This window comes from Carettochelys insculpta, chromosome 25 (genome assembly GCF_033958435.1).
Source record: "Carettochelys insculpta isolate YL-2023 chromosome 25, ASM3395843v1, whole genome shotgun sequence".
NCBI classification, from domain to species: Eukaryota; Metazoa; Chordata; order Testudines; family Carettochelyidae; genus Carettochelys; species Carettochelys insculpta.
The window spans coordinates 17,212,661-17,226,614 of record NC_134161.1 but is presented as its reverse complement, the minus strand read 5'-3'; the positions used below and the strand labels follow the sequence as shown (position 1 = coordinate 17,226,614).

General features: G+C 57.2%; 1 protein-coding gene across 3 annotated transcripts in view; it reads right to left on the bottom strand.

The window, feature by feature from the left end:
- Positions 1 to 728: 728 nt before the first annotated feature.
- Positions 729 to 13,954, bottom strand: part of ESAM (endothelial cell adhesion molecule) — a 56,416-nt gene continuing 43,190 nt past the window's right edge. For all 3 annotated transcript variants that reach the window (XM_074977159.1, XM_074977160.1, XM_074977158.1), the window contains 5 exons: positions 11,964 to 12,177; positions 8,778 to 8,933; positions 7,899 to 8,021; positions 7,272 to 7,410; positions 729 to 3,970 (listed from right to left, as the gene is read on the bottom strand). In XM_074977159.1, the coding sequence (XP_074833260.1) occupies positions 3,511 to 3,970; positions 7,272 to 7,410; positions 7,899 to 8,021; positions 8,778 to 8,933; positions 11,964 to 12,177 (1,092 nt within the window). In that variant the 3' untranslated portion in view covers positions 729 to 3,510. The remainder of the gene's footprint in view (positions 3,971 to 7,271; positions 7,411 to 7,898; positions 8,022 to 8,777; positions 8,934 to 11,963; positions 12,178 to 13,954) is intronic.

Genomic DNA, 13,954 nt, shown 5'->3' with positions numbered 1-13,954 from the left:
CGGAGCAGGATCGGTATGCCTGCTTAGCGTGTTAAATGTTAACGAGGACTCTTACTGGTGTCTCTGGGACCGTGATGATGCTGATGGCTTGAAAATAGCTTTGTTCGCCCTGTGAGTTGGGAAAGTGGTTGGGCTAGAACCCACCTCCGTACCACCTGCCACAAGGCCTTGTGTAACATTCATCCACTCACTTCTGCCACATGTCCAATGGGGCTACGGCAGCCTGGCGGCTCAGTGTCGAGGGGCCCCATCCACTTGTGGTCTGAGGTCCCCTCAGACCGTAGAGCAATTTGCACCTCGTTAGGCCTGTTTCAAGAAGAACTGCAGATCAGAGGCCCCGACTTGGCCCGAGGAGAACCATTCGGTTTGGTCCAGGACAGGTTAGCGAGCAGATCTTTAGCTTTTCTGTCCAGCTGAGGGGCTGATAGGAGCCTCTTCATGTGTGACCCCAGTTCCAACCCTCCTGGACTACACCGAACCGTTCATCTTCCCCCGGTGCTTGGACGAAGCCCAGCTGCGTGGAGGAAGCAGTGCTGGCTGCAGCTCGTTCACCACATTTGGCGGCAGTACTGCCCAGGGAAGCAGCGTTGTTCAGAGGGCCTGTGCGTGGCTCTGGGCAGCCACCAGCTCAACGACCGCATGCAGCTTTGCCTGCGTGCCAGGAGCTAGCGAGAGGAGGTGGTGGAAAAGATCCCGCTTGACCCAAATCACCGCTCACTCAGCACTACTTACATATAAAACCAAACACTTTTAATGAGCACTTCTGAAAAGTGTCACATTTTAAAATTGTACAGAAAAATGATCTTTCAGTGCCTCCCCGTCACCCCCAACACAAGGCCTGGTGGGCACCTGGAACTAGGCAGCCTGCCATGGGTGAGGGGTGCAGAGTGGGCTGGAAAAGTGGTTAGTAGCTACAGCAATAAATTATGTGATTAAAAAAAGGTGAATACACAAGATTTGAGGAGTCCATTAAATAAACAAAGGTAATAATCGCACAGTATGAATTCAAATGCTGAAGGCATCTGCACAATTCAGTCAACAGGGTATTAGGCTACAGGCTTACTCTAAGTGGTACATGCAGGTTAATAGCACAGGCTCACAACTGGCTCCTGGAGGGAAGCCATGGTGGCCCTGCTCCCTGGGGCTGGGCATGGTCTCAGGTGCAGGAGGCTCTTTGCAAAGTGCAGCTCCATGGAGAGCCCTGACAGGTCCCAAGGAGACTCTGGCCTGGCTCCCTACACCTGGCAGAAGCAGCTCTGGTGGCTGGAGGGCTCTGAGAGCAGGAGATGGCGTGGGGTCCCCGGGCCTAGGCAGACCAAGTCCAAGGCATGTCAGTCAGTCAGGGGGAGCAGAGCCTACCACAGGGCTGAAGCCCCCTGCAGACCCAGAACGAGGGCTGGTCTTCACGGCAAGACCTGGGAAAAGGCCTTCGGTCCACTCAGGCCTCCCAGCCAAGTTCCTGTGCCTCTGCCAGCTGGTGACAAGGAGAGGCTCTCTCCGCCTCTCCTCCCATAGCCTTTCCTCTGTCCCCTCTTCCCAGAGCATTGCTCCAGCCCCTGGGCTGATGCAAATGAGGTGCAGGCTGGCTGGCCCCCAACCCCCAGAGGAAACACCATCCAAACCTGTCCACACTCACAGCATGGCCGCTCCCTGCTCCCCCAACAGATGCCATTTGCAGTAAGCATGCCCAGCACTGACCATACTGTCCTGCCCCACCACCCAGTGGACACTTGAATTCCACACCTGGGGTTGGCCGAGCGGCCCCAGCAAGCGGCTCTTTCAAGCCAGGGGCGATAGCTCTCTCAGGCTGGAACCAAGTCTGTGCTGGGCCCAGCTCATCTGCAGCCCTACCCTGTGTCAGCCCCATGTCGCCAGGTACCAGTTCTATGCAATGGTGACATCCCTGGGATGCGTACAGAGCATCCTACCGCCGTAGGCTTTTCCTACAATGGTGCTTTTCAACCTGTGGCTCCCTGGGGGCCTGCAGACCATGTCTAAGGCAGGGCGGGCAATCTGGAGTATGGCATCCCACTCTGGGATCCCCTGAGTACAGAGAGGATGTGGATGTGCTGGAGCAGATTCAGCAGAGGGCCACGAAAGTGGTTAAGGGGCTGGTGCACATGAGGGACTTGGGCTTATTTAGCTTGCAGATGAGAAGAGTTAGGGGCAATTTAATGGCAGCCTTCACCTTCCTGAAGGGGGCTCCAAAAGGGATGGCGAGAGGCTGTTCTCAGTAGCGAGGGATGTCGGAACAAGGAGCAATGGCCTCAAGTTACAGAAGAGGAGTAGGTTGGATATTAGGAAAAACTACTTCACCAGGCGCGTGGTGAAGCACTGAAATGTGTTACCTAGGGAGGTGGTGGAATCTCCATCCCTAGGGGTTTTTAAGTCCTGGCTGGGATGACCTGGTGGGGGTTGATCCTGCTTGGGGCAGGGGGCTGGACTAGATGACCTCCTGAGGTCCCTTCCAGCCCTGTGATTCTGTGATTCAATGATTTTTGCAGGGGGGCCACTCCCCGACTTTTGATAAGCTGTCAGGGACCACCTGTTTCTTACCTCACCGTTTTTCTGCTGTTGCAGGGGAAGGAGGCTCCAGGCCACAGGCTACATCGTGCCTGTGTACTCTTGAAATCACCGCAGAATCACCGGGTGGTGGCCAGACCATGTGGTAGTGGCAGGGGTTGGGGGCAGGGAGCCTGGAGCCCTTTAAATTGATGCTACTTACAGGGTTCCCAGCCCTTGCCACTACAGCACTGCCTCAGGTTCCTGTGGCTGTTTAAGAAGCTCACTTCTCCTCACCCTGCTGCTACCGAGCCACGGGCTACAAAAAATACATGGGCCAGATGCAGCCAGGGGGCTAGAGCCAAAGGTCAGGTGGGCTGGCCCTGGCCCGGCTCTTGCCTGCCCCTGCAAGGGGTGTGCAAAAGGTGACTGGAACAACAAAGTTCCAGAGCCCAGAAAACCTTGTTTTTCTCAACTCAAAGCACACAACTCCCCTGGTGCCAGGCCAGACCCTGGAAGTGCTGCCATTCCCATACACCATTTCCAGCCACAGTCTGCAATCTACGCCCTCACGGGGGGCGGGGGGGGCAGCCTACAGGCTGGCCTGCTGCCAGGACCACCCCCTCATTCCAAAGGGCTTGGGGTCTCCAGCTGAGTGGAAAATCCATCTTAAAACAGACGGCTGGGGCTTGCATCCACAGCCAAGGACTAGCAACGCCAAGAGCAGTGGTGTCCCGTCAGCAAACAGGCTCTGCTGTGGTCTCCCCATGCAGCGGGGACCCACCCTGGCCCATAGCTCCCCGGGGGAGCTGACGGCCCTGAGAGCGGGCAGAGTGTGTACTGAGGCAGCCTGGCCCCTGGGAAGCTCCCACGCAGCGCCACCTCGCACGCTGTGCCCCGACCCACACAGGGGCGTGGAGGCGGCTTTGTTTCCAGTCTGCTTCATGTGGGATTAACAGCCATGTCCCCGCCTGTCCAGCACCCAGAGGCAACCCAGAAGCTGGGTGCTTACACCAGAGACCCTGCTTGGCTCTGGGCAGGCACCATGACTGGCACTGCACCCATTCTGGCCAGAGTAGAGGTGCTCAGCCCTTGAGGGCCAGGGACCTCCTGCCGGGGGGCCTGTGGCCGTGCTCCATTTGTCCTGTGCAGAGCTTTCCTGTTGCTTGGCACAGTGGGGGCGTAGGGACTGCCGTTCGCGGCTCCAGGGAAATAGAGGGGCAGACTCTGGCTGGACAAGCTGGGAGTGGGCGTAAGGGTGCGGCTCTGTGGGGGGTGATAGGGAGGTCTGTAGCCCACGGTGCTGCCCGTGGCAGTGGTGATGGAGGCGGCATCGGAAGCAGGCTTGGCTGGGTACGGCTTGTGCTCCCGGGCTGTGTGCACAGACGACAAGGTGCCATTCTTGGAGACAATGTCGGAACCGGAACTCTTAGCCCAAGAAAGCGTTTTTGGCGCAACGGCGTCCTCCCTGCAAGGAAAGCAGAGAGGTGTCAGTGCCGTCAGTCCGTGACGGCGGGCAGGGTCTCTGCTCACACACCTGCCGCCCTCACCCCTACCCTGGGAAGCTGCTGAACATTGCCAGGACCTGGAGTGGACACACAGCCCCCGCAGGACCCTGGGGAGGCTGTGCTCCACTGGGGTCAGTCTGCCCCAGGCACCTTCAGGTGTTTACAAGATGGCTGGCAAGTGATCCCTCGCATGAGCTGCTGGCAGCCTGGACTTCCGGGGCGCTGGACTCTGAATGCCTGGTCTGGGCAGCTAACGACAGTAAAACCATCAATGGGCCGTTAAGGCTGCAAAGTCAGCACTCTCAAAGTTGGGAAACGTTGGACCGAGTGCTGCCTGTGCAACCTAAACGTTAACCCAGAGTAACAGGAGGCAGCCGCTGGCTACGTCCTCCAGGTAGCACGACCACCAGCCAAAGAAGGGGCTTTGCCAGCAGGTCTCCCAGCTTGTCTCTGGCAGCAGAGGACCATAGGGACTCAGGGCTCAATTCTGAGCTTGGGAGGTAGTGGTCTCTAGTGGTTACAGCCCCATCTGTCCTCTTCCCCGTTGCTCCGCACTCCCTCTGCTTCCTCCCCATGCGGGGCTCTGGTCCCACAACCTCGCAGGCACCACTGCCCCATATTCCCAGGGCTCTAGGCAGCTGCCTATGTGGTGCTGTACCCCCACGGGCCAGGCCTGTGCGGCTTGCCAGCCGCTTCCCCTGCCGGCGGAGGGGGAGACCATTGCAGGCTCCACTGCAGGACTGGGGCTCCCTTCATGGTCCCCCAAGCGGGGTGGCTGGCCTCTGCTCTCCCAAGCTGCTCCAGAGAGCAGGAAGCAGCTCCTGCCAGCACCCTCTCAGCCAGGAAGGACAGAGTCAGAGGGGGCTGGGGGAGGCTGCAGCTTGAGGAGGCTGCGCAGGTGCAGCAATGAGCACAGCCAGGAACTTGTAACACTTCCCCTGCCCCCAGCAGCCCTGCGTTTGCCTCTGGCCAGCTGCACGGCCACCCCTGTGCCAGCTGCCTGGCACCCGAGCCTCCCGCCTGCCTCTCTGCTCTGCCCCACCCCTCTAGCCTCACCAGCCCTGACCACAGTCCCCCACATGGAGCGCCCCTCCGCAAGGGGTGCAGGTGCTCAGGCTGCTCAGGACCAGGGTGTGTAAGCCCTGCCCTCTTTCCTCCTGACTCCACCCCCACCCTCCGTTCCACATAAGCTAGTCCTTCCCTCTCCTCCTTGCTGCCTGGGGGCCACTTTGGGAGGGTGGGACGCAGCACAGGGGGATCAGGCCATCTGTTCTCAGCTCCTGTGCCCAGGCGCCTGCACGCCCAGGCAGCAGGGAGCAGCAATTGCAAAGAAAGCTGGGCTCATCCCCCTGCAAGCCCTGGCTGGAGCACACTCAGGTGCTCTGTGCACGTGGGACAGTGAAAATGAAACGCGCTCACATGCGGGCACTGGGAGAGGATGCAGCAGGCTCCACGCAGGTGGAATCTTGGGCCAAATTAGCAGCTAAACTAAGAACGAGGTTTTTCACAGGCTCAGCACTTGGCCAAATTTGGTAAATGTTCCTGAGCACAGCAAAAGGTCCATCCTTGACACCATGGCCACTCCCAGGCCCAGTTTCAGGACCCTGCACTGGAGGTCTTTAACTCAAAGACCGTGAGAATTTTTTTTTAAACACAGCCAAAACCAAGGTGTTTCCCCCAGTCTCATTCTCAGAAGCTGCGGAATCAATGTGGCTGGAACAAAATTCAGTCTGACGCAAACAGCTGTCCTGGAAAATTTCAGCCTGGAGGGTCAACATTCCCTGCAGCTACCTGCAATTGAAAACAGGGGCTTCCCAAGGGAAAGATTCAGTAACCCTAACTACAGGCAGCACTACCCGGGGTATTCAGAGATTCCCAGGCCAGAAGGAACCTTTGTGATCAGCTAGTCCCAACTCCTGAGTACTGCAAGCCAGATAACTGCCCCAAAGTCATTCCTAGAGCAGAGATGAACAACCTGCGGTCTGTCAGGGTTCTAGGCACAGCTCATGAGACATTTTGTTTACTGTTGCCCATGCACGGGGTTGCCTGATTCTGCTGGGTTCCTCTGTGCCGCTATATGTTTGGTGCCAATATGACTAATGTGACGTGCATGTGAAGTGAGGCACATGCTAATTGTATGTAATATGGCCAGAGAGCCACGTCCACCCGCTGCATCCCATCGGCACACCCAACGAACTCTAGGTACGCGAGTGGTTAGCAAAACTACCCTGCCCCAACAGACCATTGTGGTTCAGACAAACTTGGGGTCATTGAGATGAAGGCAGGACACTCATGTGAACTCTTCATCAGCTGGTAGGCCCAGGGCTGTTTTAAAACATCCAGTCAGGCTTCACCGTCACTGATGGCAAACCATCCATGGCCCTGGCTCATTTGTTCCAAGGGTTAATTTCCCTCACTGCTAAAAATTGGCATCTTATTTCTACTCTGAATCTGTCTAGCTTCAGCTCCCACCTGCTGGACTATGTTACATCTCTGCTCAACCGAGGAGCCCATGGTTAAATATTGGTTCCCCCTGTGGACGCTTACACAGTGTGGCAAAGTCGCCCCTTCACCTTCTCTTTCGGGCTAAATAGGTTGAGCTCCTCGAGTCCTTCACTCTTCAGCCCGTTTCCTAACCCTTTATCATTCTTCACTGAGCCCTCCCCAAGATATGAACACCCTCGCCTCCATGGGCATGAGAGCTTGACACAGGATGCCAACAGTGGTCACACCAGAGCCAGGTCCAGAGGTAAAGTCACCTCTCTCCTCTCACTGCAAGATTCCCATTTATATATCCCTGAATCACGCTCGCTCTTTTGAGCACGGTGCTGGACTGGGTGGCAGCCCTCAGGACTCGATTAGCACAGTATGAGATTAAAAGAAATGAGTAAATTTGGGGCTTTTTTTTTTTAAAGTTGCTTTTTAACTCTCAAGAGTCACTTTTTCAAACTTTTCTCCTCCCCCACACCCCCCCAAGGGCCAGAACCAGTTCTACATGAAAGCTGTAAGGCTCACAATAACCATGTGACTCGAGGAGCTGGGGCTTTACTACAAACACCTGATAGCCCAGAGCTCCACAGAGTTGGCAGCCCTGTAGCAGCACCCCCAGCCTTCAACAAATAGCAGCTTTCTGCCTGTGATGCTCTTCCAGCAGGGAACCCTCATCTTCCCTTCCAGATGCAGGTCTGAGCAAGCAGCTCTGCTCCCAGGGAATGCCTTGGAGTTCCACGTGGGCCGTGCCCCGCAAGGCATGATTCTCACTTGATCTCGTTGGCCATTTCCTCCTGTGTCTCTTTCTTTTTCTTGCGATAGACGAACATTTGGAGAACAAACAAGATAATCAAGCCAACTCCAACGAGAGACCCCACCACGGCTCCAGCAATCACAGCTGCGCTGAGCGCTGTGGAGAACCAGAGCACGTTAGAAAGAGAAACGCCAGCGCCCAAGTCAGCGTGGGAGGGGTGGCCTGGCTGGCTCCCCCATGGCAAAGCTGGGCCACCCTCACCTGTCTTCGAAGGGTGTAATGGGATGTGGTGGGGACAGCCCATTGACTCGTGAGTGGGGCCGTCTCATGGTACACTGAGCTCCTCCAGGCTCCTCCTGGCCTTCCCCACCGCCCGAGTGGCACCGCTGTTAATGATAGCGTCAGCCAGGGCTAATAACCCCTGAGCTTGTGCACGGTTCCCAGACTCCAGGTGTGAGGCAAGGTCTCCCAGGTCACAAGTACTGGAGTAGGTTAGGACCCCTCAGGGGTTCCCAGGCTCCTCCCCGTGTGGGGAGAACGCTCCCTTCCCTGGATCTAGGGCATTAATGCCAGGTCCCAGGGCGCCTCTCCTCCCCACCAGGGCTGCAGGCATTCTGAGTCCACTGCTCAGGGACTGTACTCACGTGAGTTCACCTCCAGAGTGATGTTGCACTTGGAGCTGCCGGCTATGTTAGCTGCTGTGCAGACGTACGTCCCAGATGTGTCTTTGGAGAGGTTCCTTAGCATCAGGGTCCCTCTCACGAGGTCTGAAAAATTCAGTGAAAAAGAAAAAGGCTGTGAGGTCTAAACCATGGTTCCGTGACATTTTGTCCCACCTGCCCATGGGGTGCAAGGAGGTTTTAAAGCAGCAACTAAAGCTGTGAGGCCAGGTTCTCTGAAGGGGCAGAGTTAAGGTGACAGTGTGGTGAACATGTGGGTGAAAGCGGAAAGGGGATGGACTGTGAAGAGGCTTAACAACATTGCCCTGCTTCTGTGGTTCTGTGAGAGGTGGCAGCCCTGACTGCACATGAGCAGAGCACCAATGAAGTGTCCAGCTGGGTCTATTTCCCACACAGTCGGTCTCTGAAGAGAGACGTCCCCCTCAGGCTGTGCTGACGGGGCTGCACAGCATCCCACGGGCTCCGTCCGCACGCAGGCACGGCTCTGCAAAGAGCTGCACGGGCAAGTGAAAAGCCAGAGACCTTTCCCTCCGCACAGTCTGGGCCTCAGGAGCTGCAGGGACACAGGCACAACCCCAGCTCCTCCAGGGGAGTCACACGAGGGAGGCTGGCTCTGCATGAGCCCACCTAGGGGCCTGATGCTCTGTGCTAAGCACTGGCACAGGCATCAGATCTCTGCACAGCCTGCTGAGCCTCCCTGGGCGTTTGCACACAGCAGACACTGGTACCAATCACCTGAGCGGGTTTTACACAGCCCTGGCCCTGGGTGAAGCAGCAATGCGTTAACAGGTGTGTTTCCAGAGTACAAGACCGCTGAGAGGTTGGCACTCGGGGGTTTCCTACCTTGGACTGGCGGGAAGAAGACCTCGGTGCTGGGGGCGGTGCGCTGCCAGCTGTACTTGGGGCTGGGCTTGCTGAAGGCGGTCTTGCAGCTCAGAGTGACGTTGCCCCCAGGGTAGGGCTTCCCGTGGATCTGGCACACTGGGGGCGAGGGGGGAACTGGAGAGAGCAGGAAATGGGTTAGCGCCTTTCCACTTCAGACATCACCCCACTGCCAGCTGCGCCTCACGCAAAGAAATGGCGCCACCTGCTGGCCACGGGCAGCACCGAGTGCCTGGGACCAGAACCAGAGCTGGCCTCTGAGTGTGAACACTGGGCCCTGCCTTCCTCACCCTGGCTCTGCTGCCAAGGCCACAGAGAAAACCCCTCCTCAGTGGCTACAGTGAGCAACCCGGGAAAGCACTGCAGGTCCAGCTCCACGAAAAGGGTTCGTCTCCCTACAGCACCTGGCCACCGCGCGGCCCAGCGCCAGCCACAGCCTTGCTTTCCTGCCATCCCAGGCCGGGGGGGGCGGCAGCAGCTGGATCCTGAGTGCAGCAGGGGCTGCAGCTGTGCCCAGGTTGCTTTAAATGTGCAGTTCTGGCCATCGGAGACTCGCCACGCTCTGCTTCCTGGTTTGTGCCGGGCCCCAGCCCTGTGAGGCACAAGCCACTCAGACCATCAGAACGTGAGACCTGCCTTAAGTCCCCTAGGTTCTTGGCCAGTCTCAGCTTTACGGCGAGACCCTCGGCACGCCCAGCCATGCCCAGCCCGGTACCCTGCCCCACATGGAGGCTGACAGAGGAGCACGTCGGAACCCCACCGCACGGAGACATGGGGAAACTGCTCCCACATTAGGTGGCACCTTGGCCTCTGGAAACTGCAGACCAGCCTGCGCCCGAAGCCGCAGCATCAAGCACCTCCCCAAAGCTTCTAGGCACTGGCTGGGTATTCAGCAGCCAACCCCGGGGACTCCTATTCTCTTGTTGGCATCAGAGCTGCCCAGGGTGCCGAGTCCCAACAGCCAGTTGTGGACCTAGTGGGAAACTCTTGGCTTGCACTGGGTCTGAGTTTGCCCCCTTTTTAATTATTCACTCCCACCCCCGTGCTTGCGTTGGAGACAGAGGCGCTCAGCCTACCATTTTCCACACAGTTCCTCATTCAATGGACTTCCCACACACTGCCCTTGCTCTTCTCTGCCCAGTGCCATTCTGAACTGTGCTAGCCTGGGCACAGCACCCAGCAGGGGCCATGCCACTGACCGCTAGTCGAGAATGACACAAGAAGAGCGTCCCAGTTCTTTTCCATCCCTTTCCCTGCACAGCCCATCCCAGCAGCTTGAGACCCCCAAGCTAGCTGCAGAGCTGCTCAGGCCCTTTGCTAAGCAGGTGCAGTTATTTGGAAATCCCGACAGGTGCACAAGTAGCAGATGACATTTCTCCCTGGAATTACACGGCACGTTTCCCATCCCCTGAGCTCGGGTGGGCTGACATTTCACGCAAGATTTCATGCTCCTAAAATAACTTTGTGTCGTGAGAACAACAAGAAGTCCTGTGGCACTTTATAGACTAACTGATATTTTGGAGCACAAGCTTTCGTGGGCAAAGACCCCCTTCACCAGATGCGTGAGTGTGGGGGGAGTGGTTTCAGAGGGGTATTTACAGAGTAGGGTCCCAGTGAAAGGGAGGGCCAGAGCTGACAAGGTGGAAATGGCCCAGTATCAACAGTACTTATCAAAAGAGTTAAAAACAAGTCAGATCAGACAGGGGCATATGAGCCAGTGTCAGCGTCTAATGGGGAGCTATCAACACCCAGAGCAGAGAAACTGTCTTTGTAAATAACAGAGAGGGAGCTGTGTTAGTCTATATACTATCAAAACAAAAAAAGCAGTCAAGTAGCGCTTTAAAGACTAATAAATTATTTTGTTAGGTGAGCTTTCATGGGACAGACCCACTTCTTCAGACCATTTTTGTCTTTGTAAGCTGCAAGCCACTCCCAGTCTCTGTTTAATCCGTGGTTAATGGAGTCAAATTTGCAAATAAATTGCAGCTCAGAGATTTCTCTCTCCATTTGATTTCTGAAATTTTTTTTGCTTCTGACTTCTTGCTGTTCTCAAAGCTACAGACTGAAAACACGGCTACCTCTCTGATTTGTGTCATGTGCAGTTTTTGCTGTCTTACAGCTCCTTCCACCTTCCCTGTCCGGACTGCTGGGAATTCCAGTAAGCCCCTGGAGGCATTGCCTTGGGCTCTAGGATGTGCTCCCAGTTCTCTGTTTCACACCAAACTCCTCGCCACAGTGACCGACTGCCCCAGCACCACAGCTCCTGCACTCAGGTCAGTCACTGGACCCGCTTTCAGCATTTCCTCTCCCACAGCAGCCAGCTGGCGTGCGCACTGCAGGGCTGCTGTCACACACCGCTGCCCATGGTGCTGGGTGTCCCATGGAGCCCGCCCTGGCACCTGGTACCAGTCCCCGCAGCCACCAAAGGGCCCTCAGGCTGGGGAGGGAGAGAGAGGACCCAGGGCTGAGCACAGGGTCAGTAGCCCACTGATGCCTAGAGAGCTGCTAATCCACAGGGCAGCTCCGAAGAGGAGAGCAGAGGTGGGGTCTTGCACACCTAAGTCAGCACCAGAGGTCACCAGACCCAGCCTGCAGAGCTGGGCAGCAGGCGATGCTGATCCCTGGGGCTCAGGAAAGGTGCCCTCTGCTTTTCTCATCAGCACCACCCTGTGCCGCACTGCCGGGGCATGGGTCCCTCAACAATGGATCATAGACTCCTAGGGCTGGGAGAGACTCAGGAGCTCACGAGTCCAGCCCCTGCCCAAGGCAGGACCAACCCCAACTAAATCAGGGCTCTGTCAAGCTGGGACTGAACTCTAGGGATGGAGATTCCACCACCTCTCTAGGTAACACATTCCAGTGCTTCACCACCCGCCTGGGGAAACAGTTGTTCCTAATACCCAACCTACACCTCCCCCTCTGTAACTTGAGCCCATTGCTCCTTGTTCTGCCATCGGTCACTGCAGAGAACAGCCTCTCGCCATCCTCTTTGGAGCCCGCCTTCAAGTAGCTCAAGGCTAGTCTTAAATCCCTCCTCAGTCTTCTGTAGACTAAACAGCCCTAAATCGCTCAGTGCCCTCTTCTGAGTCATGTGCTCCAGCCCCTCCTCATGGCTGCGGCCCTCCGCTGGGCCCTCTCCAGACTTACCCAGAACCGTGAGGTTGATGAGTCCAATGTTCTTCCCATTGATGGTGTCTTCGTCCACAATGTTGACCGTGCACATGTACTGCCCAGAGTCCATCTCCTGGGTGCTGTTAATTGCAATGGAAATGTTGGAGGAAGGCATGGAGTACACGAAGCCAGTCCGGTTCTTCAGGTAAGTCTCCTGCACTTTCACTGTCCCATCCATGTACGTCAGTATCTGAAAGGAGAGAGGGGAGAATTCAGCACTGCAGAGCCCTGCGGCCAGCCGGGAAAACGAGTGGGGCACGGAGGTGCTTTGGCCTCAAGCGGCGCATCTCCAAGGGGCATCGGAACCGTGAGCAGCCTAGCCCAGAGGATGCGAAGGGGCAGCTCTGCTGCAGTCAGTCACCACTCCCAACCCCTCTGCGGAGCAGGGCTTGGAAAGCAAAGGAGCGCTCCAGGCTTGAGCCCCGGATGTGAGAGTGAGGAGCAGGCAGGAGACAACTCCGGCTGGAGCTGATGACAGCACAGAGAGGGGGCAGGGCAGGAGCACAGATGGGCTGTGGGCACTGGGGAAGCCTGGCCTGCCCTGCGTATGACAGAACACCAGGCCCAGCAGCCCCCGACGCTCCCTGCCCCGGTTCCAGTGATGTGGGAAATACTGGGGGGAGACAGAAGTGGGTCCTGTGCTCAGATGGCTTCTGGAAACAGAGCTGGCACAGAGGTTCAGGGAGGCTGTGCCAGAGAGGGAGAAGGGTCTTGCACCAGCACGGGGAAGCCCAGGGCACAGGAGGAGGGAGAGAGGGAAGATCTTTGAGACCTGTACTTTAAACCAAGGAGAGGCCGTGAGTGTGAAGTGTGGTGGAGTCACATGCCTGTCACATGTGTCCCCTTCTCTCAGCAGGAGGGTTTCGCACATGCTGGGCTCTGGAGAGCTGGTATGTGGGGAGGCCACAGTGAAAGGAAGTCCTGGCAGAGGGGCAAGGGGAGCCAGCTGAAGAGGCAGGAGTGGGAACCCCTGTGGCTGGGTCCCCACCTGCCTCTGGCACCTCACAGCAATGACGCTGAGACCTGAGGGGTGGCAGGACTGGCACAGGGACAGGGGAGCAGGCAGCGTGCCCAGATGGGCTCTCGATGCATGGACATGAGCACCAGTACGTCACGGCTGTTTCCCCCCAGTCTCTAGGTGAGGACGCTGCTCTGGCAGGCACCATTGGGGCACATGTTATTCACAAGTGGACCTCCATGGCAGTGCGCGGCAAGCTCCGTTCTCGGGGCCGGTGACTGCCGTGAACTGCAGCATTGGGGTTGTGCTGAACCAAGAAAAAAGAAAAGGCACGTGTCGAACGCTGGAAACATCCCTCCAGGCAAGCTGCCTCGCCCCTGAGCTGGTTACTTGCGCAGCTGGAGCTGGCTGGGGCATAAATGATCCCCGGCTGCTTTGGCACTGCAGGAAGTGCTGTGCACCCACGTTGTTAGACAGACGTTGTGCTTCTTGCGAGGGAGCTTAGGGGCCAAACTAGGGGGACATGCCGAGCTCCACCTGCATTAGTCCGGATGAGCGCCACTGTTCTCCTAAGGGCACTCACGAGCCAGCAATGACCCGGAGCCTTCCTCCCCATTCTGAGCATCGTTAACAATGGGGACCATCAAAGCCTCTCTGCTGGGCACTGAGTTCACCCCTCATGGACAAAGAGGGACAACCAGCACCATCCAAGCCATTGCCTCAGGCTTCCGGGCTCAGGCAGGCCTCTGCCTCGGCCACGCTGTCATTGCAGCAGGGGGAAATAGCATCTCCACTCCTTGGACAGAGGCTCTGCACTTGTCCCCCACAAAACGCCTGTTAAAAGCCCCTGGCCGCTGCCAATGCAAGAGTTCAGGAGAGGGGATGCCAGAACATGGCCAGCGCATCAGTGGAAGAACCTGGCGACACTCAGCAGAGCAGCTGTCCGGCTGCGGGGGACTCTGCCCAAGAGACACTGGCGCATCGCCGCAGCTCTAGAACTGCAAGAGCC